Source organism: Hyperolius riggenbachi, chromosome 10 (genome assembly GCF_040937935.1).
Source record: "Hyperolius riggenbachi isolate aHypRig1 chromosome 10, aHypRig1.pri, whole genome shotgun sequence".
Taxonomy (NCBI): Eukaryota; Metazoa; Chordata; class Amphibia; order Anura; family Hyperoliidae; genus Hyperolius; species Hyperolius riggenbachi.
Window position 1 is genome coordinate 200,506,933 of NC_090655.1, and position 26,690 is coordinate 200,533,622.

A 26,690-nucleotide genomic window follows, 5' to 3' on the forward strand; every position below is an offset into this window, starting at 1 on the left:
GGTCCCCCTGCACTCTGCAATCCCTCATAAATCACAGACATGCTGTCAGTCTCAGCTGCTCCCCCGCCTCCTGCATAGCTTCGGTCCCTGCCCCCGTCCCTTCCCTCCAATCAGCAGGGAGGGAAGGGATGCAGGCGGGGACTGGAGTTCTGCAGGAGGCGGGGAGAGCAGCAGACTGACACTATAGAGATAAGCACAGCCAGCTCTGACAAGCTGTTTGTCAGCAGCGTGGCTGTGATTTATGAGGGATTGCAGAGTGCAGGGGGCCCTTAGGGGGGTTTGGCATAGCAACAGAAGCTGGGCTGTATAGGCAGATCCAGCCTCTGTATGCAGATAATATTCTTCAAACCCACCTCGGGTTCTCTTTAATAGCTGGTGGCATACTGGCAGCAGAAGATTTGTTCTGTGTGTAGCATGGCGGCTGGCGGTGGGTAAGACAGACTGACACAGCAGAAGGAGTAGGAAGATGCAGTGGCATAATAGCTGGTGGCAGTGGCATACTGGCAGCAGAAGATATAGTTGTGTGTGGACCCTGGCGGTGGGTAACACAGACAGCAGCAGCAGGAGGAGGAGGTAGATGCAGCTATTGATAGTGGCGTGAGAAGTAGTGCCGGCTGGGGATTGGCCAATCCGGCGCTGCACACTGCAGGAGCGCATGCATCTGGTTCCCCTACTGCACTAATGAGTACTGGAAGAGCTGGGAGGACATGGCCTGTGCAAGCAAGCCGCTCAGCTGGCGGATGGGACGGCTGCCGGGAGGCTGAGCCCTGACGAGGAAGGACTCGCTCAAAAGGGTCTGGTGGTGTTTCTTGCTTGCACGGGAAGTGGAGGAGGGAACAGAGGAGACCACTGAGGACTGGCTGCCCGCTGGGGTCGACATGATGACCGACGAGTCCCCATGCCCTGCTGGGCTGCTGCTGCTGCTCCTGCGAACAGGAGTGCTGGTGGGGGTGGAGGTCTCTGTTGTAGAACTGGTGGTGTCCTGCTCATCCACCATCAGCTGCATCACAGGCTCAGCGTCTTTCTCCTCCAATTTGCGCTGCCGACCCTGCTGGAAAATGGCCGCTATACGCTGCTGCGCCTCTGCAGCGTGACTCCCCCGAACAGCTGGACGGCCAGTGGCTAGTGGCGGAATGGACACTGACATGGCAGAACTGCTGACGGTGGCGGCAATGTTGCTCCCTCTCCTCTTGGCCTTGCATGCCCTTCCCCGGCTGCCAGTGCCAGTAGACATAGTACAAGATATGTGACAATGTCACCAGATGATGTGGGGTACTTGTACTTTATTAAAATCGGGGTTGGACTTTAAAGAAAATCAGTATAGAGTGACAGACATCAGAGTAGAAGACACACTGACACTGCTCAGCAAAGCAGCACTGCAGTAATCTGTAGTAAGCTAACACAGAACTACTCTAACAACTAACTAGCACTGCAGTACTAACTACACAATAACATAGTAATCCTATTCCCTAACCTATACTGTAGCTAAGGCTAATAGCAGGCCAGCAGCAGGCCTGGCCTGCGCACACACAGGACCTAACTAGCAGCTGCTGCAGCACAGAGTCTGACTGTCACTGACTGAAATCAAACAATTACACAAGCTAGCTAACTAAAAAACAATAAAATAATAGTGTAGTACAGGTGTTTATCACACTCAAAATGCTAGGTTTTTAACTGTAATACAGCACTTGCATAGCCAACGCCACTGGAGATGTCACTCACTGAGCAGTCACAAGCAAAGACGAGATTTCTCATAATGGCACCCGCCTTATATACAGGAGGGGCTGGCCCTCTGTGATTGGTTGCTATGGCTTTGGCTGGGAGCCCTCTGATTGGCTCAATGATGTCATGGACATCATCTCCATGGTTACACTATCCAGATTCGGATACCCAAACTAAGTATCCGATCGGATTCCGGATTCCAAATAGGTATCCGAGTTAGCTCGGATAGTGCATTCCGGATTTACCCAGCTATCCGGAATCCGGATCCGAGGTCGGATACCGAAAAAAGTTTGATAATCCGGATATCCAGAATCCGGATGAGCATGCCTGCAAGTAAAGGCCTGTATAGCTTCTGGTGACCAGAACTTGCAGTTGTTGTCGTTTTTGGTGAGAGCTGTAAGTGGAGCTACAATGGTGAGTAATCCTTGATAATTTGGCAATAATAGTTGGTGAAACCTAGAAAACACTGGAGAGGTTTCAATCCATGAGGCCGAGGCCAATTGAGAACAGCAGACACCTTGGCAGGATCCATAGTAAGTCCCTGCGCTGTGACAATATATCCCAGAAAAGGAATTTCAGTTTGTTCAAAAATACATTTTTCCAGTTTAGCATATAGACCGTTCTCCCTGAGTCGCTGGAGAACAGATCTAACAAGTTGTCGATGTGACTGAAGATCTACAGAATAGATAAGAATATAATCAAGGTAAACAACAACACCTTTATATAACAAGTCCCGGAAAATATAATTTACAAAGTTTTGGAATACTGCAGGAGCATTGCAAAGTCAGAAGGGCATGACTCATAATGGCCATCTCTCGTGCTGAAAGCAGTTTTCCATTCATCCCCCTCTCTGATACGAATGAGGTTATAGGCCCCACGCAGATCAAGCTTAGAGAAAATCCTAGCCCCCTCAAGATGATCAAACAGTTCAGATATTAAAGGCAGGGGGCACTTATTCTTCACAGTGATTTTATTTAGACCACGATAGTCAATGCAGGGTCTCAAATATCAATCTTTCTTGGTAACAAAGAAAAAAACAGCTCCTGCCAGGGAGGCAGATGGGCGGATAAAGCCTCTTTCTAGGTTTTCTTTGATGTAGTCAGACATTGCTTGGGTCTCAGTGACAAAGGATATACACAACCTCATGCCTATGGTGACAGTACAAATACTTCCAGGAATGACTGTGCCATTAACAACAGAGACAAGAGTTTTTTTGCAGAGGTACTACTGGAACTTTATATCTGGAGACAACTCAGTCAAGGAAAGCATCAGTCCAAAACAATGTCTTTATGCTGGATGGACACAGGATAAGTAATTTTCTTGGGGGGAGAGGAAGATTTTCTGCCTAGGGAACCCTCTCCCGGTTTCCCTAGGCTCTGGAGTTTGGGTGCTTTTTTAGGACAATTGTTCTTAAAGTGACCAGCCCTTCCTCAATACAAAGACTGACCTTTAGCCAGACGAGAAGTCCTTTCCTCCTAGGAGAGCTTAGTGCGATCAATCAGCATAGGTTCCTCTGCAGGGACAATGGGATGCTGAAAGTTGGGAGCCAGTCGGACGGAACGATGTGTGCGACGTCGCTCCTGTGCTCTTTCTTGGAGGTGAAGGTCGATTTTAATGCAGAGAGAGATCAGATCTTCCACAGATGCAGGAAGATCCTGGGCTGCAAGTTCATCTTTAATACGGCCAGAAAGTCCTTGCCAGAAGACAGCTACTAGTGCATCATTGTTCCATGCTAGTTGTTCCATGCTAGTTCCAGGGCTTCCACTTGAGTCAGGAAGTAAATTAAGAAAATACTCAGGAAAATCGATTAATAAAACACTTTTAACAAAAACGCATTGCCCACCCAAACACCGCAAATCGCTAAAAAAAAAATTGAAAACAACGTCCAACGCGAACGCTAACTCGATCGGAGCGCAATGTGAACAAGGCCTCAGGGCTCGTTCACACTAAGGGTGTTTTAGCCCTTTTTTCAAGCATAGGCGATTTTCATAATCGCCCTAAAAATGTGTGTGCAATGATTCTCTATGAGAGAGTTCACACCTGAGCGATTCGTTTCCAATCTGCTCAGAAAAGCGTTGCATGAGCCATTTTTGAGGCGATTCATCCTCAATGGAAGATATAGGAAAAATGCAAAATGCTCACAAAATCGCGTTGTGGAGCGATTGCATTCGCGTTTTTAAGAATAAATACATTGTATTTATTCTTTTCCGGATCAAAGAGCTCACTTCCTGACTTGCGTCAGGGAGTGAATTAAAAGAACCGCTCTGGAAAACCACTTACAAAAACACTTAGCAAAAACGCCCAGCGCACAGAAATGGCCGGGAATTGAAAAAAAAAAAAAAGCGTCAAAAACTGGCCAACGCGAACGGCCATGCGATTGGAACGCAATGTGAACGAGGCCTCACTGTTGTTTTTAATTAACTAAAACACTAATTTGGAGTTGTTTTAATAAGATTTATCATTTTCTAAAGCTCTAAATTTGTTATTCTTGGTTAAGTATATCAAGCCCGAGAACCCCCCGGAACCATCAGAAGTACCCATGGGCGGCGCCAGGGGGTGCTTTGAGGTGATGAAGCACCCCCCAAAAAAGTCAAAGCACCCCTTGAGCACCCGCACCGGCAGCCGCTCGCCACCCTGCTCTCTCTCCCTGCTCCTGTAGTGCTACAAGAAAATGGCCGCCGATGCCCGCATTTCTTGTAGCTATCTTACTACAGAGGGAGAGGAGGCAGGTAGAAGCAGGAGAATGATGCAGGAGAGGAGGCGGCGGCGGGAATGGGCATAGAGGTAGCGGCCGCCAGCTCAGAAGGGTACACGAGCGGCGGCCGTGGGAACAGAGGGGGGAGCAGGCTGGGGCAGCTACATTACCTACACTGGGGCAGATTTACTACCTACACTGGGGAAACTATACTACCTATGCTGGGGCAGCTATACTAACCATACTGGGGCAGCTACACTACCTATACTGGGGCAGCTATACTACCTACACTGGGGCAGCTATACTACCTATGCTGGGGCAGCTATACTACCTATGCTGGGGCAGCTATACTAACCATACTGGGGCAGATCTACTACCTACACTGGGGCAGCTACATTATCTACACTTGGGCAGATCTACTACCTACACCGGGGCAGCTATACTACCTATGCTGGGGCAGCTATACTAACCATACTGGGGCATCTTTACTACCCATACTGGGGCAGCTACACTACCTATACTGGAGCAGCTATACTACTCATATTGGGGCATCTATACTACCCATACTGGGGCAGCTATACTACCTATGCTCGGGCAGCTATACTACCTATACTGGGGCAGCTATACTACCCAAACTGGGGCAGTTATACTACCTACGCTGGGGAAGCTATACTACCTGTGCTGGGGCAGTTATACTACCTATGCTGGGGCAGCTATACTACCCATACTGGGGCAACTATACTACCCATACTGGGGCAACTATACTACCTATACTGGGACAACTATACTACCTATACTGGGGCAGCTATACTACTAATACTGGGGAACTACACTACCTATACTGGGGCAACTTTATTACCTATACATGCCCACTTTCCAGTCCATACGCCCCTTTTTCGGCCACACCCCCTGATTTTTCCACACAGCTGCCCCTAGAAAAGATCTAGCACCTGCATAGCACCCCCTGAAAAAAATTTCCTGGAGCCGCCCCTGGAAGTACCCCCTGGGGTACGCGTACCACACATTGAGAACCTAGGTTCTTACACCTCAGGGGCCTTTCACACTGGCATGCGCTACATTTTACGCATTCCTACCGCAGGGCAATGTAAGTCTAGGGGATAAATCACAATGCCTGCGGTGCAGTTGCAGTTTTTCACGTCGTGCATTTTAGCAATTAGCTTCTGCGCACGTCATTGATTCGCCGGAATGGGATTACTGCGTACTAATGTGGTAATCCCCGAAGACCTGGTTTTGGTGGTGTGGTGCGGCCCCTGGTTGCTTTGGTTGAGATGTTGGAGCTTGTGGAGACATTAGGGAAGGCTCAGTTGATTGAAAGCAAGGGAAGAAAAATTAAAATAAAAAAATTCTAACTAGGCTGCTGCATGGAAAATTTGGGCCTCTTTTCCATGGACTGTTGAACTGTGTGCTCAACAAGTAGTTACCAAACAGCAGTGAGCAGTTACCAGGCAGCAACAAGCAGTTACCAGGCAACAGTAAGTGGTTGTGAGAGTTTGAGAGGCATTTCACTGCTTATCAACAGTTCGTGGAAAAGAGGCCTTAAAGGAAACCTTAACTAAGAGGGATAGGGATGTTTCCTTTTAAACAATACCAGTTGCTTGTCAGTTCTGCTGATCAGTAGTGGCTGAATCACACACCTGAAACAAGCATGCAGCTAATCCAGTCTGACTTCAGTCAGAGCACCTGATCTGCATGCTTGTTCAGGGGCTGTGTTAGAGATTCAGGATCAGCAGGAGAGTCAAGCAACTGGTATTATTTTAAAAGGAAAAATCAATATCCATCTCAGTTTAGGTTCTCTTTAACCTCCCTGGCGGTCTATTAAAACCGCCAGGATGGTGGCGCAGCACTTTTTAATTTTTTTTAAAAAATCATGTAGCTAGCCTAGCGCTAGCTACAGTGGGTTGCAAAAGTATTTGGCCCCCTTGAAGTTTTCCACATTTTGTCACATTACTGCCACATCATGCATCAATTTGATTGGAATTCCATGTGAAAGACCAATACAAAGTGGTGTACATGTGAGAAGTGGATCGAAAATCATACATCATTCCAAACATTTTTTTACAAATAAATAACTGCAAAGTGGGGTGTGCGTAATTATTCGGCCCCCTGAGTCAATACTTTGTAGAACCACCTTTTGCTGCATTTACAGCTGCCAGTCTTTTAGGGTATGTCTCTACCAGCTTTGCACATCTAGAGACTGAAATCCTTGCCCATTCGTCTTTGCAAAACAGCTCCAGCTTAGTCAGATTAGATGGACAGCGTTTTTGTTTTAAACCATTCCATTGTTGCTCTGGCTTTATGTTTAGGGTCATTGTCCTGCTGGAAGGTGAACCTCCACCCCAGTCTCAAGTCTTTTGCAGTCTCCAAGAGGTTTTCTTCCAAGTTTGCCCTGTATTTGGCTCCATCCATCTTCACATCAACTCTGACCAGCTTCCCTGTCCCTGCTGAAGAGATGCACCCACCGAGCATGATGCTGCCACCACCATATTTCACAGTGGGGATGGTGTGTTCAGAGTGATGTGCAGTGTTAGTTTACCGCCACACATAGCGTTTTGCATTTTGGCCAAAAATTTCCATTTTGGTCTCATCTGACCATAGCACCTTCTTCCACATGGTTGCTGTGTCCCCCACATGGCTTGTGGCAAACTGCAAACGGGACTTCTTATGCTTTCTGTTAACAATGCCTTTCTTCTTGCCACTCTTCCATAAAGGCCAACTTTGTACAGTGCATGGCTAATAGTTGTCCTATGAACAGAGTCTGCAGCTCGTCCAGAGTCACCATGGGCCTCTTGACTGCATTTCTGATCAGCGCTCTCCTTGTTCGGCCTGTGAGTTTAGGTGGATGGCCTTGTCTTGGTAGGTTTACAGTTGTGCCATACTCCTTCCATTTCTGAATGATCGCTTGAACAGTGCTCCGTGGGATGGTCAAGGCTTTGGAAATCTTTTTGTAGCCTAAGCCTGCTTTAAATTTCTCAATAACTTGATCCCTGACCTGTCTTGTGTGCTCTTTGGACTTCACGGTGTTATTGCTCCCAATATTCTCTTAGACAACCTCTGAGGCCCTCACAGAGCAGCTGTATTTGTACTGACATTAGATTACACACAGGCGCACTCTATTTAGTCATTAGCACTCATCAGGCAATGTCTATAGGCAACTGACTGCACTCAGATCAAAGGGGGCCGAATATTTATGCACACACCACTTTGCAGTTATTTATTTGTGAAATATGTTTGGAATCATGTGTGATTTTCGTTTCACTTCTCATGTGTACACCACTTTGTGTTGTTCTTTCAATAAAATTGATTCATGTTTGTGGCAGTAATATGACAAAATGTGGAAAACTTCAAGGGGGATGAATACTTTTGCAACCCACTGTACATGATAGCCGCTGTGCAGCGGCATCCACCTACTACTTCCGATCACCTCCGGCGATCAGAACGGGATTTCCAGTTTGGCTTCCCCCGTCGCCATGGCGACGATCGGGATGACGTCATCAACGTCATGGCATCTGGGGGAGTCCCGATCTATCCCTTAGCACACCCTGGCGGTGATTGGCCCGGCTGTGCACGGGGTCTGGGGGCCCCCCTCTAACGCAGCGGGTAGCGAATAATCGGCGTTGTGCGGCGGCGATCGGCTTGTACACGCAGCTAGCAAAGTGCTAGCTGCGTGAAACAAAGCAAAAAGTGTGCAAATTGGCCTACCAGGGGCTGAGAAATCCTCGGGCTTACCGTTGAGGAGGTTAAGGTAGCAACTCTTGTAAGTCAGCAGGCAGGGGCGTAACAACACAGGAGCAGCCACTGGGAGTGTAGGGACTGGGAGGCCCAGAGATGTGTGTGTGTGTGTGTGTGTGTGTGTGTGTGTGTGTGTGTGTGTGTGTGTGTGTGTGTGTGTGTGAAGGAGGGGGGGGGGGGCAACTTCTAACCATCCCTCCCTTTGATACTCCAGAGCCAATGTTTTGTGGCTACACATCAGAGCCGGGACAATGTCCTCCAGCACCCAAGGCTGAGACACCAAAGTGCGCCCCTCCATCCCTCCCACGCCAGCCATCACACACTGATTGCTATTAGACCAACCCCCCCAACACCTTAACTTCTTTCCGACTGCTCTATGCTAATTGGTGTAAACGTGGCGGCAGCCCCAGGACCGCTCAACGCAAAGTCCTGGGGGCAGATATTGCACGGGATTGTTCGCGCATCCCCGCTTGAATGACGGAGCTCCATCATCAGTCTCCTAGCGCTGATTTTGTTGGCCACGCCCTCTTTAACACCTCCCTTATAACTTATTTAAATGTCTTAACTTGAGGCAATGTGCCTGGATCTCAGGGGCATAGCAATAGGGGTTCTAGAGGTTGCGACTGCATCGGGGCCCTTGGGCCAGAGGCCCCGAAGGGCCCTCTCTCATCTGCAGTATTGGCTGTCTATTGGTCCTGTGCTCATAATAATCACTTCTATAGATACTTTGAATAGTAGCAATCATTAACAAACAGTTCCCCATCCCCTTGTTGCACCTATGACACTGTAGTTGCCATTGGCAGCTTTTGGTGTGCCCTATCAATTGTTATGTATAGAGTGCTTGGATGGTCCAACATAAAACTTGCATCGGGGGCCAAAGCTCCTTAGCTACGGCACTGCTGGATCTATGTGTGTTTTTTTTTCTTTACAGCCATAGGGCATACACAAACACACACACACACACAAACACACACACACACACACACACACACACACACACACACACACACACACACACACACACACACACACACACACACACACACACACACACACACACACCTCATACCTGGTATTGTTCAAATCCTCTTTCACAATCCCGAAGGCTCCAGTTGGTAGAATCAGGATAGTATCTGGGGGGTTGTGTTGTTCTGTACCCATAGTAATATCCATCATAATTGGGATTCATGCTTTCCAGAACCCTCTTACACATTGGTACCAGGTCGTTCCTCCACCTAAAGCTATTAATGTCACCAACTGAGAAGACCATGCCAGTAATGGAAACTGCCAGGCTAACCATCAGTGAAATGAAGGAAAAAGTTCCCTACAAGAAAATATAAATACATATAAATAGAATACACACAAAGGTTTGTGTTACATTTAAAAAAACAAAACAAAAACAAGCAGGTGGAACACCCAACATGGCAACCAGCACTCCTTCCAGTGGCTAAAACTGGCCACTCACAATGCTTGCTTCCCCTTATGGCACTGGAACACAGTTCCAAATCATGAAGATGTCAAGTTTACCTGGGCTTGAGATGTTGGATCACTGCCTCAGATCTTTTGCCTGGCTCAGCTCGAATTCTAGTCAGCAATAGGCAGGTGGGATTTAAGCCAAGGCCATGCCCTAGGGCACCACAGGAGCAAGGGCACCAAAGCAGCAGGCTAAACTGGTGCAGCATTTGCAAGCTTGCAAATGCTGCAATGCAGGGAGATCAGGCGAGCGCCTGACCTCCCTAGTCTGCTGCTAGCCGCCTGTGCAGCAGCCATCTTGCTCTCTGTGCACGTTTGCATAGTTTATGGCCGACGGCTATGGACTTGGGCAGCATTGGAGACGGAAAGGAAGAGGAAGATTCTGCACGAGTGGATAAATGAGTAGCACTGATGGTTGCTGCGCGGTGAAGGTGTGCTGGCTACCTGTGCTAAAAGGGGGAGGGGGAGGAGGGATTTAAGGGAGCCATCTGGCTACCTATACTGGAGAGAAGGGGGAGGGGCCATCTCGCTACCTATACTGAAGGGGGGCAGCTGGTGACAGTGGCCATGGGCAGTAGAGAGTACAAATCCGGCCCTTGCAATAGGTGTCCTGGAGCAGAGGGTGGAGAGGCTAAATACTTCACTGAGAGTGGGTGAAATATACTGTATGTATTTCTACCTCTCCACACAGCTTTGCATTCCCAGGCATAGCGCTTTACATTGCTGACAATTACTAAGACTTTTGCTTATTGCAGGCTTGATGGACATTGTGCTACATTGTGCAATTATTAATTGCTTGCTTACTTGGGAATTGGTTAGGCTGCTTTGCTGCTGCAGCTTACATTGCTATGGACTGAACTTTATTGTATTTATTTGGATTAATTACTATACTATATATCAGTGTTTGAGTTTTGTGAACTTTTCATTTACCATCATTACAACTTTAAGTACACCTGAACTAAAATGGAATATGGAGGCTGACATATTTATTTCCTTTTAAACAATGCAGATTGCCCGACTGTCTTTTTGATCCTCTGCCTAAAGGTGGGTACACACGTCAGATAAAAGTCTTTCGAAAATGAAAGATCACAGACCAATTGTACCCCCTTTCGTGTAGTATGAGAGCCATACTCTACACAGTCTATTCTATAGAGCTGAACTCCCCATCAGATAAAAATCTTTGCAAGATGCTGCACACAAAGATGCTGTACACATGCAACAGATCAGTATCTGCAAAAGATCTGTTCCTGCAAATGATATATTCCTACAAAATGCATTCATAGTCTATGATATCTGCAGATCTCATACACACCTTGTTTAACGGACAATTATCTGTAGATCAGATCCACCAGGTTGGATCTTCAGATCGGCAGATAATTGTCTGATCTGCAAATGAATGTCCATTAAACAAGGTGTGTATGGGATCTGCAGATATCATAGACTATGAATGCATTTTGCAGGAATGGATCTTTTGCAGGGATTGATCTTTTGCAGATACTGATCTGTTGCATGTGTACAGCATCTTTGTGTGCAGCATCTTGCAAAGATTTTTATCTGATGGGGAGTTCAGCTCAATAGAATAGACTGTGTAGTTATGGCTCTCATACTACATGAAAGGGGGTAAAATTGGTCTGTGATCTTTCATTTTCCAAAGACTTTTATCTGACGTGTGTACGCACCTTTAAACATAGACCCTGAACAAGCAAGCAGATCAGGTGTTTCGGACTAAAGCCTGACTGGTTCAGGTGTACTTTTAGTCCTGGCATCACAGCAAGCCACCCACTACTCTCTTTACACCTAGTGGGCTGTATCCCATCATGTAATGGGTGTAGTCCTAGTTAAGACTTTTTAACTTGTGGGGGGTTGTTTGTATACAATGATTTTTTTTTTAGATATTTTAACAAGACACTCCGAACTAGAAGATGCACCTAGTTTTAGAGGACAAAAACCAGGGGAAAAATTAAAAATTATACTAAACTTGGTGTTTCTATGGTCCAGTAGATGTTCTTCCCCCAATTATTGCATCCTTCTCCTGTTCACCTTGGTGTCTTCCTCATGTGCCCTTGGTGTCCTCCTCCTGTCCCCTTGGTGACCTCCTCCTGTCCCCCTTGTGTCCTCCTCCTTTCCCCCTTGGTGACCTCCTCCTGTCCCCCTTGTGTCCTCTTCCTTTCCCCCTTGGTGTCCTCCTCCTGTCCCCCTTGTGACCTCCTCCTGTCCCCCTTGGTGTTCTCCTCCTGTCCCCCTTGTGTCCTCCTCCTGCCCCCCCTGGTGTCCTCTTCCTTTCCCCCTGGCGTCCTCCTCCTGTCCCCTTTGGGTCCTCCTCCTTTCCCCCCTGGTGTCCTCATCCTGTCCCCCTTGGGTCCTCCTCCTTTCCCCCCTGGTGTCCTCCTCTTGTCCCCTTTGTTGTCCTCCTCCATGTCCCCCCCTTTTTGTCCTCCTCCGTGTCCCCCCTTTGTGTCCTCCTCCACTCCCTCTCCTCTCTTGCTCACTCCTTCCCTGTACTGTCAGTCGCGTGTGTAATGACATGACCAGGAGGTGCTGGCACTAGGGGGAAGGAGTAAGCGAGAAAAAAAAAGCAGCTGATTAACATGGGCACCCTCGGGTCAGGTGGTGCACGTGGCTACAGTTACTTACATCACACACAGGAAGTGGAACAGGACACCGGGTAGTGCAGAGAGAAGCAACTGATCGCCGCAGGCACTTTAGGGTCAGGTAAGTGATACATGCGGCTGCTGATTGTAATTACACAGGGTCAGTGGAGCAGGACAGTGCAGGGAGTCCTGTACATAGCGCCAGGTCGGTGGTTCGTATCGGCGGGGCGATCTTAAGTTGGGGAATCCATGTATTCGAACACAGGGACTTCTTCTTTCCACTTTTGGGGTAGAAAAAGTGCGTCTATAATCCTAAATTCTACCCTTAGTGTACCTGTGATGCACTGTTTTTTTTGTTTTATCTTTACTACAATTAACTGTAATGCATGGCATATGTTTTTACCGCTTACAGGGTTTGTGTTCTTTTTGCCCTTGCAATCCCTTCCATTTAGCAATTTACCTTACATATCTGAATTTTAGTTAGACATGCCTTCATGTGTACATAGACATTTAGATAAAAAGGGCGCAGCTGTAATTTGGGTGCGGCGGATAGCCACTAGTAGAATATTTGTTAAGTAAAATATTGTGCACTATTGGGCACTGGGTAATCCAATAGTAGAATATATAGAATAAAGCAAAGGCATCTCCTTGGTAAACATAAACAAAAGCATGCATTAAATATCCTCAACCAAGTTCTCTTCCCCATCTTTTGGAAATCCTGTGTAGTCACTCAGACTTTATTAGCTTTCACTTATGCTAGTCTGATTTATGTTTTATAGTTTCTATTACAATATATACAGTATATGTCTTTAATGCAGATCCTTTTCCCTTATGCTTTAGGGCCCCAAATGCACCACTTTTACAATCCTGCTCAAGACATGTTTATCGACCTATCTATAGTGGACTTTTTTCATTCTCAAGAGATTTTGTTTTCATAAAAATGCATATACTACAATACTCCTTAACCACTTCAGCCCTCAGGTGTTTCACCTTCAGGACGGAAGCAATTTTCCCCTGTCAGTGCTCCTCCCATTCATTCGCCAATAACTTTATCATTTCTCATCGCACGTAAATGATCTATATCTTCTTTTTTGCCATTAAACTTTTTGAGGGCGATACTTGTTTTCAGTAATTACTTTATTTTCTATGCATTTTATGCATTTATGCAAATACACAAGAAAAAAAAGAAAAAATACACTATTTCTCCAATTCAACCCCCTATAGTTTTAAAATAAGCAATGCTACTATAAATGAAACCTACACATTTTATCTGCCCATTAGTCCCGGCTATCACAACATTTAAATTAGGGGTCTAGTACAATGTATGGTGTCAATACATTATTTGGAAATAAAGGTATATTTTTTCTGTTTTGGGGTTTTTTTTTTGTCCGATCAATTGTAAGCCCTTATGTACTAAAATCACAGTAATATACCCTCATGACATACATTTTAAAAAAAAAGAGTCCCTAAGTCAACTATTTATAGATTTTCTTTTTTTTACTAATTTTTTCCATCTATTTGCTTGGTAACTGAGGTGGGGGCTTTGGAAGGGATTAATGATATAATTTTTTAAATTAAAAATCTGTGGTGTGTAATTCAATTTTTCGCCACTAGATGGTGGTAGAAACACTCCCTGATTTACCAGTAAGTGTTTCTTTTTTTTTTTAATACTTCATTCACATTCTTTATTATAAATGGACATGGCCCCGATCAGGGTCATGTCCATTCATTACAGGCACTGCAATTGGATCGGGGAAGCCTTGCTTCCCTTCCCCAACCGCCTACATGGAAATAATGCCGCTCGTCCAGTTTGCCTTTAGCAGAATACTCATCCAGATAGGCTTAAGTGGTTAAAGAGGATCTGTAATGACTTTACTGGGGACGCACAATTTTACATTAATTGTCCTTGTTTCAGTATCATGTAACCCCTCCCTTTCAGTGATGCTCAGCCTAGGCCGTGATGTCACACAGCCTTCTGTCCCAGAACACTCTGTAGTGAGCATGTCAGTAGATCACTCAGAGGGGGAAAAAATCCCACAGTGATTCAACTTGTCCACAGTATTAACATTGTAAAAAAATATGTTTTTAAATGTAATTTTATTAATTAAGTTTCGTTCAATAACATTACTTTAAGAATCTGTTTGAAAATGAAAAATCTCTTCTGCATATAATTCTGTTAAATGTCAGGTCAAATGTTTCCATCTTGTAATCGCTATTCCCCAAGTGTTTCTGAACTTGTGCATTTCATATGACCAAATCAAGCATTACCCCTGGTTTGGTTGGTTCAGCTGGTGTGTGAATGGGTGAGGAATTGCACGCAGCTATTGCTAGCAGGAACCCAAGGGCTGTGTCAGGAACAAGCTGGCTAAGGATCTTTGGACTGTTTGTGTTCATGGCTGTTCTACTAGTGTCACGAACCTGGTCACGTCCGCACGGCAATGGAGATCCAGGGACTCTGCTTCCGTGTGCATCCCCAGCTCTTCAGTAGATGTGTGTAATGATCTGCTCTGCTGTCTGCACAGGCAGACAGCTGTTTGACCATTTGTTAGGTCTGAGTACTGCAGGTCCCTGGAAAAGAGACCTGTCTTCACTCTGCAACTTGCTGAACTGCTGCTCTGGTGAGGAATTTGCATCCACTTGGCATGTACATTGCTTAGCTGCTTCCTCTGATGGCTTGCAGTATAAAAACCATTTCTTCCCAGAATTCCTGGCTGGTCATGATGGTTTGTTCCTGCTAACTTACTTGGAGTCTCAGCCTTTGCTAATTGTTTGCTAAGATTATCTTAGAGTAATTCCTTGGGAGTGCACTAAGCATTCCTTCTAGCGTAGTCAGGTTGTATTATCTGTCACTGTTGGCAATCGGCACTCTTGCGATTGCGTTCCCACTTGATTTCCGTTGTTGTGTGTTCATCGTCGCCGGGGGGCGACTAGATTGGTGGACACACATACATTCTGTCACTGTGCTCACTCTCTCTCTCTGAGGGCTATCTTGCCCTGCATTGTTGCAATTCGTACAATTCCCAACTGGCGTTTGTGGCAGTGCAGAGGGGTTGTTCCTCTGCACTCCACAGCTCCATCTGCCGATGGTAATTTCCCTCTGCAGGTGCATTGCACCCAAGCTGAGTTCTGTCGTTTTATACGCTTGTGGAGGACTTCCGCAGTGTCAGCGCACATCTTGTGCGCTGACCACGGAGATAATTCCTCAATCGTTACAATGTGCCTCTCACGGAGGCTGCTGGCAGTCTGTCCGGGCGGGGGCATGCCTCTCAGAAGAGCCTTTATAGGCTCAGGAAGCGTGTCAGCTGACAGCCTGTCAGCTGAAACAGGATTCCTCCACCTCTCTTTCTCATTGGTCACTCTTGTGGAGGCGGGGTTTTGTGGCCAGGTCTGGCTATAAATTCTCTGGCTCTTCACTTGTCCAGTGTCCGTTGTAGCTAGTTTTTGGTGGTTTACGTTATATATTGGTTCATAGCCCATATATACGTATCCTAGTCAGTGTTGTTATTTTCTTTATTCGAGCTACGGAGATTTATCAGTTACTGTGTTAGCTAGTTAGTTTAGCACGTTTCAGTAGGTTGCACTTATCGTGACCACCCGTGCTTAGCTAGCATAGTTTTGTTGCTATTTGGCTCTGAACTCCTTGTGAGCCACATCTGCTACTCTGTGTTACGATGTGTCTCGCGGCACATCGTTACAACTAGTTGGTGAGACTGTTCCATTGACTTAATCTTAAGCAGTAACACGGTGTTGTGAAGTCCTGGCTTCAACTACAATTGATTGCTAGAGATGGCTCAAACCTCCGAATTTCAATTTGTGAACCTCGAACTCGAACTTCCGAAAAAGTTTGCGAACCTGCAAACTTTTCGAACCGCAATAGACTTCAATGGGCAGGCGAACTTGAAAAACTACAAACACTGTTTCTGGCCACAAAAGTGATGGAAAAGATGTTTCGAGGGGTCTAAACCTGGATGGGGGCATGGCCAGGGCCGGATTTGTGGCTAGGCCACCAAGGCCATGGCCTAGGGCGCCAGAATTTTATCATTCTTTAGGGCGCCTAAGTGGCATTAAGGTGTTTGTAGTGCAAAATGAGTAAACAACATCAAAGTGCTCAACCGCGCTATTCATGCCGCCCTGCAGCCTCCTCTGCACTTTCCTCCACTTCCTCCTGCCTGTACACACACTCTGCTGCAGGCAGCCAGACTCAGTCTGTCCGCAACCTCCCTGCATTAGTTTGCAGATGTTACGCTAGCAACGGGCAGCTTGTGCGGGCTAGATGGCCGGGTCTGATTGCACGTGACACACGTGGCGGCGGGAGATGAAATGTACTGGCAGTAAACAGCAGGGAACAGAGAGAAGGCAGCGATGGTGATGGAGCCTCTGCCCTACCAGAGCACGTGAGATTCCACCAAACGGGGAGCAGGCAGGGAGGCCACGATGTCCGGACTGTACTTTGGCACAGGCGGGGTAGACTATTCTGATCCTCTCCGTGCACACTGTAAGTTCTTCCTCCTCCAGCAGGACTGCTCGGCTCTCCGCCCCTTTCCGTGGTAGTAGAGAGGAGCAGACCTAATACTGCATGCACGGAAAGGTAAATATATGCCTGTGCAGAGGGGGAGGGAGAATAGGGTCTGGACTGAAAGGTAATTGAGAGTGAGACCGGAGTGTACAGTATCTGCAACCTTGCATTGATCTTAATCAGCATTCACACTGTGCACGTGTAATCATGCTGCAAACTTTCTTCCTCCTCAGTTTGTGTAGAACGGCCTGCCCTGCAAGCAGCATCAGGAATGTGTGCACTGACAGGCTGCTCTGCAGTACGGATCGTCTGTCTGTCTGTGTTTTATTGCTGCACTTTGAAACTTCCTCACAGGAGACAAGGCATTGTTTGGGGGAGAGAACACTGGGGGAGGGGGCAGTGCAGGCTGTACTATGTGTGGGGTGTGTTGGGGGAATGATTATGGCAAATACTGGTAATATACTGTAACTATGGCTGTCATAAAAGTTGTACTATAGCACTATCCACCCTCTCTCTCCCTCTAGGCTAGCTCTCCCACCATCACTTCACCATTTCTATGCCCACTGTTCTGTCTCAGTTTCTCTGCCAATCCTCTCTATGTTGCTTTCTCTATCCATTCTCTCTTTCATGCTTTGTCTGCTCTCTCTATCTGTAAACTTCTGCCAACGTATATAAAGTGTACCCAAAACAGGTACAACATTAGATCTTTACCTAAAGAGAGGAAGCCTCAGGATCATAATGAGGCTTCCCTCATTGCTCTGATGCCCCCCTTGCTGAGCGTTGCCCCCTGGAAGATTAGTGAGGCATTGTCTCCAATCATATCAGGGCCACACATCTCTTCCATCAGTGCGGTCACACTCGCGCATGTGCTGTAGTGTTACTGCGCATGCATGGTCATGTTCATAACGGGAGGAGCGCAGCCCCTATGTATAGGGGGGTCGCACTGATTAGAGGGGGCATGGGAGCACAGAGGGAAGCCTCAATAGAATACTGAGGCTTCCCTCTCTTTAGGTAAATATCTCTTTTATAAACCTGAGCTTAGGCTTGGGTTCCCTTTAATAATGTTGATATTATCTGCAGTACTTTACAGAGTACATAGTCCAGTCACTGACTGTCCTCAGAGGAGCTCACAATCTAATCCTACCATAGTCACAGTCTAATGTCCTACCATATTATTATTATGTATTTATATAGCACTGACATCTCCTGCAGCACCTTACAGAGTACATAGTCATGTCACTGACTGTCCTCAGAGGAGCTCACACTCTAATCCTACCATAGTCATAGGCTAATGTCCTACCATTATTATTATTATGTATTTATATAGCACTGACATCTTCTGCAGCACATTACAGAGTACATAGTCATGCCACTGACTGTCCTTAGAGGAGCTCACACTCTAATCCTACCATAGTCATAGTCTAATGTTCTACCATATTATTATTATGTATTTATATAGCACTGACACCTTCTGCAGCACATTACAGAGTACATAGTCATATCACTGCCTGTCCTCTGAGGAGCTCACATTCTAATCCTACCATAGTCACAGTCTAATCTCCTTCTGTATTATTATGTATTTGAATAGTACTGATATCATCTGCAGCACTTTACAGAGCACATAGTTATGTCTCCAGCTACTTGTCCTCAGAGGAGCTCAAAATGTTATCCCTACCACAGTCAGTTTTGTGGGGGGACGAAGTAACTTCACTTTTTTGGGGCTTTAGGAGGTAAATACATATGGCACAGCCTGCCATGTGCTATATAATCAAGCACATGTACAGGCTTCATTTAGATGTGTTTTTTTTGGGGGGGGGGGGGGGGGGGAGGGGGGCGGCCTTTGATAGCTGGCCTAGGGTGTTGAAAAGTAGAAATCCGGCCGTGGGCATGGCGGAGTGGGATACAAGCCAAAAGTCCGGGGGAAAATTACGGATTTGCCGCACAGCAGGGTTATAATCCCTAAGAGGCATAAATCACATTGCATTGCTAAATTGGAGGTCTAAAGTACTTGAAAACATCTTGCGTGTGTATACATGGATCAGCAGTGTAAGTAGTGTCCTGCTTTACACTGATAGACCAAACTCATTGTGTAACGCACCGCAAACAGCTGTTTATGTAGTGATGGCCGTGCTGGACTGGTGCGCACGATGGCGAGAGTGCAGACAATGACGGTTTTCAAGCCCATATGGTCAGGCTGAGGTAGCTCAATGACAGAACAACTGTCCACAATGAAGCAGCGACCTTATTATCTTGGGTCAGGTGTGCCCCCCAACACACTCATATAGCCGGTCATTGCTTCATTGTGATACGCAAGCCCTTTTACCGTGGCAAGGTAACGATCACAAAGGGGAATTGACACATGTATATGCCTTTTGTTTTGTTGTTGCAGCCGCAGTGCAGCCAGAAAAAATAGGCAGGCATGTACATGCACCAGAAAAAAATGATTATTGTTTTTGTTAGCGGCCGATGCAAGCAGCGGCCTTAAAAATTCAGGAATCCACCTGGAGTCCATGCCTCATTCATTTTGATAAAGGTGAGGTACTGAACACTTTTTTGACCTGTCTGCTGGTAATACAAAGTGCAGTCACACAGAGGCAGTGAAAGGTATGCACTGAATGTGCTGGGCCTGGCACAGTACAGAAATTAGCAAGGGCCAGCTGCGACAGACAGGGCTGTATATGCAGAGTCAGTGGGCCACACACAAAAAAAAAAACACATCAGAAGAACATTAACTATCAAAAGAGCAGTTTTGGGGTGCTTTTCTTCGACAAATGTCAGCAAGGAGCAACCTAACAGACCTCTTAACTATTGCTTTCCCTATCTCTCCAATGTCTCTCCCTTCTCTCACTAATACAGCAGCACACAGAGTGAGAACATTGCCGATGCTGCTGCCTTTTATAAGGGGGAGGGGGGCTCCAGGAGGGAGTGCAGCCTGATTTGCTGCCATGTGTCTGCTGACTGTGATGTAGAGGGTCAAAGTTTAGCCCAATGATGTAGTATAGGGGGTAGGTCGAACTCGCTAAGTGTTCGCGGTTCATCGCAAACTCGAACAAGCTAAGTTCGCAAGTTCTCCGGCGAACTGTTCAGGCCATCTCTATTGATTGCAACACGCACTTACTTACCAAAGGATTAATAAGCCGGTATGGCATATGTGAGTGGTAGTGTGAGGTGAAGAGTTGGATTAAGGCCAAATGGGGACCCTATTATTATTATTAAGTATTTATATAGCACCAACATCTTCCGCAGCGCTGTACATAGTATATAGTCTTGTCACTAACTGTCCCTCAGAGGAGCCCACAATCTAGTCGCTACCATATTAATGTGTCTATATTGTGTAGTGTATGTATTGTAGTCTAGGGACAATTTAGGGGGGAAGCCAATTAACTTATCTGTATGTTTTTTGGGATGTGGGAGGAAACCAGAGTGCCTGGAGGAAACCCACACAGACATGAGGCGAACATACAAACTCCTTGCAGATGTTGACCTGGCTGGGATTCGAACTGGGGACCCAGCGCTGCAAGGCTAGAGCGCTAACCATTACCACTACCTCCCCACCACCTCTGCCCCCGCCATGTCATTATATATATATATATATACACACACACACACACACACACACACACACACACACACACACACACACACACACACACACACACACACACGGGTGGCCATCCGTCCGGATTTAGGGAGGACAGTCCGGTTTTTGGACTGCTTGTCCTCCGTCTGGCGCAAGGCAAGGGAGGTCAGCCAGATGTCCTCCTTTTTGGGCTGTGTGGAGGGAGAGAGCGCAGAGAAGAGGGAGCGGTGGGCACAGTGGGAAAGGGGGGACATATCCCCCCCCCTCTCCTCACCTTTGGGCTCCCCCTTCCTCGCTCTCCCCTCTAGAACTATAGTTTTGGGGTGGCTGGCAGCGGGCGGGACTTACCTCTGCCTCGCTCCAAGCGCTGCGTAGTGACGTCCGGTTCATGAGTTATTTGAGCCTGTTCTTTCCTGTGAGTATAATGATCTGACTCATCCACTGAGCCGAATCAGCTAGGGTGGATGAGTCGGTCACAGGAAAGAACAGGCTCAAATGACTCATGAACCGGACATCACTACTGCTTCGCCGTGGAAGGAGGCAGGTAAGTCTCACCCGCTGCCAGCCACCCCAAAACTATAGTTCTAGATGGGAGAGCAAGGAAGGGGGAGCCCAAAGGGGGGGGAGATGTCCCCCCTTTCACACTCCTGTACCTACCGCTCTCCCTTCACTGAGCTCGCCCCTCCTGCCGGGGACACCTGGCTAACTATTCTGGGGACACCTATAGACCTGGCTACATATACTTGGGACACCCATAGCCCTGGCTAAATATACTGGGGACACCTATAGACCTGGCTATATATACTGGGGACACTATACACCTGGCTATCTGTACTGGAGACACCTATACACTTGGCTAACTATCCTGGGGGAACCTAAAGACCTGGCTACATATACTGGGGACACCTATAGACCTGCCTAACTGTTCTGGGGACACCTAAAAACCTGGCCATCTGTACCGGAGACATCTTTAGACCTGGCTAACTACTCTGGGGACACCCAAAGACCTGGCTACCTATTCTGGGGACATTATACACCTGGCTACCTATTCTGGGGACAACTATACTCATGACTACTTATACTGGGGACACCTATAGACCTGGCTACATATACTGGGGACACCTATAGACCTGGCTACCTATGCTGGGGGTACCTATTTTGGGGTAACTGCTGTCAGAATTTCTGTATTTATGGGGAACTGCTGCCAGATTGTGTATGTGTGGGGGACCACTGCTGCCAGATTACATGTATTTTGGGTGTTATGTGTATTTTGGGTGATCTGCTGCCAGGTTTCGCGTATTTTGGGGAACTGGTTCCAGATTATGTGTATGTTGGGGGGAACTGCTGCTGCCACATTGTCTATTTTGGGGGAACCACTGCCATATTATTTGTATTTTGCAGGAACTTCTACCAGATTATGTGTCTTTTTAGTGAAATGCTGTCAGATTACATCTATTTTGGGGGATACACTACGGCAGAGCTCAAACTTCCCCGGCAGACAATTTACACCACTGCTAAGGTCATGTATATTTGGCCCCACCCATGACCACGCCCACGTTATGCTTGACCACACCCACTTTTGGCACGCTCAGTACGATGTCCTCCTTTTCAGGGTGTGATGTCCTCCTTTTTGGGGTACTGCAAGTGGCCACCCTAACACACACACACACACACACACACACACACACACACACACACACACACACACACACACACACACACACACACACACACACACACACACACACACACACACACACACACACACACACACACACACACACACACACATATATTATATCCTCAGTGATATAAACACACACATCAAACAACTGCTGGCTGCTGACTGTCTCCTGTGTACTCACTACTACTATGCCGCCTGCGCTCTCACACTGAGCAGCTGATCTGGACTGTACTGAGTGAGGTGCGTTCAGGAGGAGGGAGGGAGAAGAGCAATGACGTCAACAGTGTCTCACGTGACTCTGATGATGTGAGGAATGTGAACGCACAGCACACTGATCCTCTGTGGGCTAGCGTCTGTTTGCCATAGCAACGGTGACGCTCAGCCTCAGAGTGTTTCCAGAAACCGATTCAGGGCGGGCAAGCACCTGATGATTACATGCTGATGGGGCCACTTAGCCATAGTGATGACAGGCATGTAAAAGGTAACAGACTACATGTTGAGGGGTACAGAGGGGGCCCCTTAGACTCGAATGGGGCCCCAATCAGGTGCTTGAAGTTCCTGGTTGATGATCTGGCTCTGGTGGGGTGCAGTAAGATTGTGGTTGTGTATGGGAGTGCTCCATCTTTTAGGGCATTTGATTTTAAGTGGTTTTAAACACGTTTTGTCAGCATACACTAATTGTTCAATAAAGCCAAGGTTTTGCAACTGATTTTTGACGATCCATAAGTGGAGGTGTTATTCTTTTTTACTTTTTTGGTACTTGGTTGGTTTAGCTACCATTTTAGTCAAGTAAGTTTCTTGTAGTCTTAAGAGCATTTGGTGTCTTATACTACTGTGAGTAGCTTCAACAACCCAGTTAATGTCTGGATAATGTAAATTACCCACAATTAATACCCCGGGTGTATTTTTGCTTCTTTAATGTCGCCATTGATGTAAGGTAGCTGATATAACAGACCTGAACAACTGACATGCCTTACTTCTACCCAGGGCCGGTTTAAGGGGCCCTGGGGCCCCAGGGCAAACTTGATCTGTGGGGCCCTCCTTCCCCCCACAGTTTCCTCCTGACCACTAATAATAACAATTTGCCTCACCAGGATTGCACTTTTATTTAGCTTTCCTGTATGACAAGAAGACACCCAACACTAGGGGTAGAGGGAAACAAAGGTGAATGAGGGAGGGCTGGTGCACACCAAGAGGGCTTCTGAGCATTTTTCAAATCGACAGTGATTTGAAAAGCGCTTGGCTAATGTTACCCTATGACGGTGTTCTCACAGCAGGCGGCAGCATTGTGATTTTTTCAAAATTACAAACACACAGCTTCACAAAAAAAAAATCGCTTCACAAAATCACACTCCCAAATTGCTAGCGATTGCTATTGTGATTTTACCATGCACTAGCCCAGAGAGAGAAGGAGTGGAAAGAAATTGAGAATAGCCTGAGATGGAGCAGAGAACTTATCTGTATTGCAGTCCCACATCACACAGAAGCTATTTGCCTGTAATATGACTCCTGTCCCTGCCAGTCTCTCACACAAGTCAGAAAGCAGCCCTCCTAGAGTCTAGGGACTGTCAAAAACTTTTCAACTTGTTTAACACCTTATCCACAAATGCAGTCATTATAACAATGGGGAGAGACCAGACAGATATTTTCCCACATACCCTCCAGGCAAGCTCTGCATCATGCTGTGTATATTTACCAGCTTGCCTGCCCTGGAATTGCACTTTTATCCGCTAGCCTAGTGTTTCACATTGCCTTACAACAACAAACCTGAATACACCAGGCACTGGACCGGCCCTAAATCACTGAATAAAAGGTGGCCTGGGGGGAGATTACCCCCCTTCCCCCAGCACTAGAGAAAGGGGGAAAACAAGGGTGAATGAGGGAGAGATGAGGAGTGGAGAGCTTGAGATAGGGCTGGTGCACACCAGAGCGGTTCTGGAGCGTTTTTTAAAACGCTTGCAGGGGGGAAACCGCCTGGCTAATGAAAGTGAATGGGCTGGTGCACACCAGAGCGGCTCGTTTTTTCCACAAATGCAAACTCGGGGGCTGCAGCATTATTGAGATTTCTGAGGCGTTTCTGCCTCAATATAAAGTATAGGAAAGTGGAAAACCGCTCTGAAAAATGCTAAATCAGAGCGGTTTTCCAGGCGTTTGTGTTACAGAAGCTGTTCAGTAACAGCTTTACTGGAACAATATATGAAATCTGCTACAAAAAACCGCTCCAAAAAATGCTAGGCATGTTTAGAAAACCTCTCTAAACATGCCTAAAATCGCTCTGAAATCTGCTTCAAAAAACTCTAGCATTTTGCAGATCTGCTAGAGGTTTTTGGTGTGCATTGTCTGGGCCATTGAGCAGAGAGCATATGTGTATTGCAATCCCACATCACACAGAGGCTACTTGCCTGTAATGTGTCTCCTGTCCCTGCCAGTCTCTCGCACAAGTCAGAAAGCAGCCCTCCTGGAGTCTAGGGACTGTCAAAAACTTTTCAACCTGTGAAATACCTTATGTAGCTGTCCACATCAGTCTTTGCAATAGTGAAAGAGCTGAGTTTTTCCCACAGACCCTGCAGGAGGCAAGCCTCTGTATAGTTACCAGCTTGCCAGCTGCTTCAGCGATTTCAGGGAATTTTTTTTAAAGGTACAGGAGGTATTCCAGACATCCAGCTAGCCAGTGATGTCTCCCACCCATTCACCTTTTCTTGCACACAGTCACAGCATGTCTCTATCCCTCAGCCCCCTCTCCCAGGAGATCAGGGGACATCTGCAGGCTGAAAGATAAGATGCAATGCATAGTGAGTTAGACTCACCATGATGTGTCCTGTTCCTGGCTGCTTCCAGCCTTGTCAGCACACACAGACACAGCATGTCTCCCTCCCTCAACCCCCCTCTCCCAATGCAGTGAGTAACACAGACTCACTGAGATGTGTCCATGCTCTGGGCTGCTTCTGCTTCTTAGTCTGCCCCCCTGATTGTACACACAGACACTATCACTATACCTCACAGATCAGCAGCCGCTGAATGCCTAGGGGTGGGCAGCGGAATTTCCTGAAGTGTGTTGGTAGGCGGGGCAGCCTGCATACACTTGGCTTGAACTTTCAAGCCTCTTTAGTAAAAACAAATAAACAGCAGTGGGGAAAACAACTCTGTCAGCAGGGGGCCTTTGAAGTGGTGGAGGCCCTAGGGCAAATGCCTAGTCTGCCTGAATGGTAGCGCCGGCTCCGCTTCTACCTTTAATATTTACCGACAAAGTCTCCACAGAGTCACAGTCTTCAGCCATGTATTCATAAAGGTGCTAAACAAGTTTTAACAAACAGGCAAATCCCCATCCATATTTTTCATCTGATCTGTCTTTAAACACACTGTACCCGTTCAAACTCACCATCCAGTCATGGCTGTTATCCCTCTATTATCCCCACAAAATCGTATGAGGAGAGGGAGGATCTCACACATTATGACACAGGGCTGGAGGCTGATCTGCCAAGGCTTTGGGAAAAACTAATGTGGGGGGTCCTAAGGTTTCAGACACTTAGCTGGTTTTCAAGCGAGTAGGTAAGTAACATGTTGATTGCTGAATTCAACACAGACAAACACAATTATATATAATTCCATATGCTTCATCAAATGTTAGATTGCGGTTTCAAATTTTCTGTCCCTGGCACTACCAGAGTTCACGTTAAGTCATGGAAATCTCAGAAACTGGAAGTTTGGGGATTTTTTTTTCCAATGGGAATATGGGCTTTGGGAATAAGCAAAAAGGAGAAATAAGGGCAAACCTTTCCTACTCTATCCTGAAATGATTTCTCTTAAACTGGACTAGTATACTAAATTTTCTTAGAAGTTTCATAAACCAAGATTTTTTTCTTTTAATGCATTGGTGTTTTTTGAAACTAAGATGGCATATAGAGTATATGTAAATGTATATGCAGAACACTTACCCAGAGTGCACTGGGATATTTGTAGGTCACAACATTCAGCAATCCACAGGCCATAAACTGCAAGACAATAAGTAATATTAGGAATATAGAGATAATAAAAAAATTATACTGCTTTTCTCTCAGGAGAATCAAATCACGGTGTGAAGAGTGAAGAGGGGGCACACAACTGGCTTTGCTAATTAAAGCATGTATTGAAGAGGAACAACACTACATATTGTAAGCGGAGCCATCACGGTTCTTTCTCAGGTGGATAATGAACCAAACAACACAACCTCCATTTATAATAGCTCTAAAAACACGCCCCTTGGATAGGGGGCGTGGTACGCAATAGCTAGACATAGGCCACTCCTTGCTATTTCAATGCCAGCACCAATATAATGTGTTTAAATGCAATTGTATACATATTAAATAGTATCAAAAATACAAATTTATGTAACCAAAGAAATTTGTATGCAAATGTTAAAAAATACATGTTCAGGGGCATTCCACTATGGGCTACCTTAAATCACTATAATGGACTGACCGTACAGGGGAACTCCAATAAGGCTACCCATGAACACCAGCCTGTAAAACGAAAGATGAATTGCGTGATAGTACACACTAACACATAACCTCATTTGATGATCTCAAACTCTTTTTCTTTGTCGCCCCCACCAGATTTAGGATCTATGCAATCAAGTACCAACAGCGTAATTGTGAGACTCTATGTCTGGCCTCACTAAAATGCCTAGCCACAGAGGTTTC

At 46.4% G+C, this 26,690-nt stretch overlaps 1 protein-coding gene across 3 annotated transcripts in view; it reads right to left on the reverse strand.

Annotated features, from left to right (window-relative positions):
- Positions 1-26,690, reverse strand: part of LOC137534226 (transmembrane protein 176B-like) — a 171,334-nt gene that overhangs the window by 33,084 nt on the left and 111,560 nt on the right. For all 3 annotated transcript variants that reach the window (XM_068255631.1, XM_068255632.1, XM_068255630.1), the window contains exons 5-6: positions 25,947-26,003; positions 9,237-9,491 (exon numbers count right to left, since the gene is read on the reverse strand). In XM_068255631.1, coding sequence (XP_068111732.1) covers positions 9,237-9,491; positions 25,947-26,003 — 312 coding nt within the window. The remainder of the gene's footprint in view (positions 1-9,236; positions 9,492-25,946; positions 26,004-26,690) is intronic.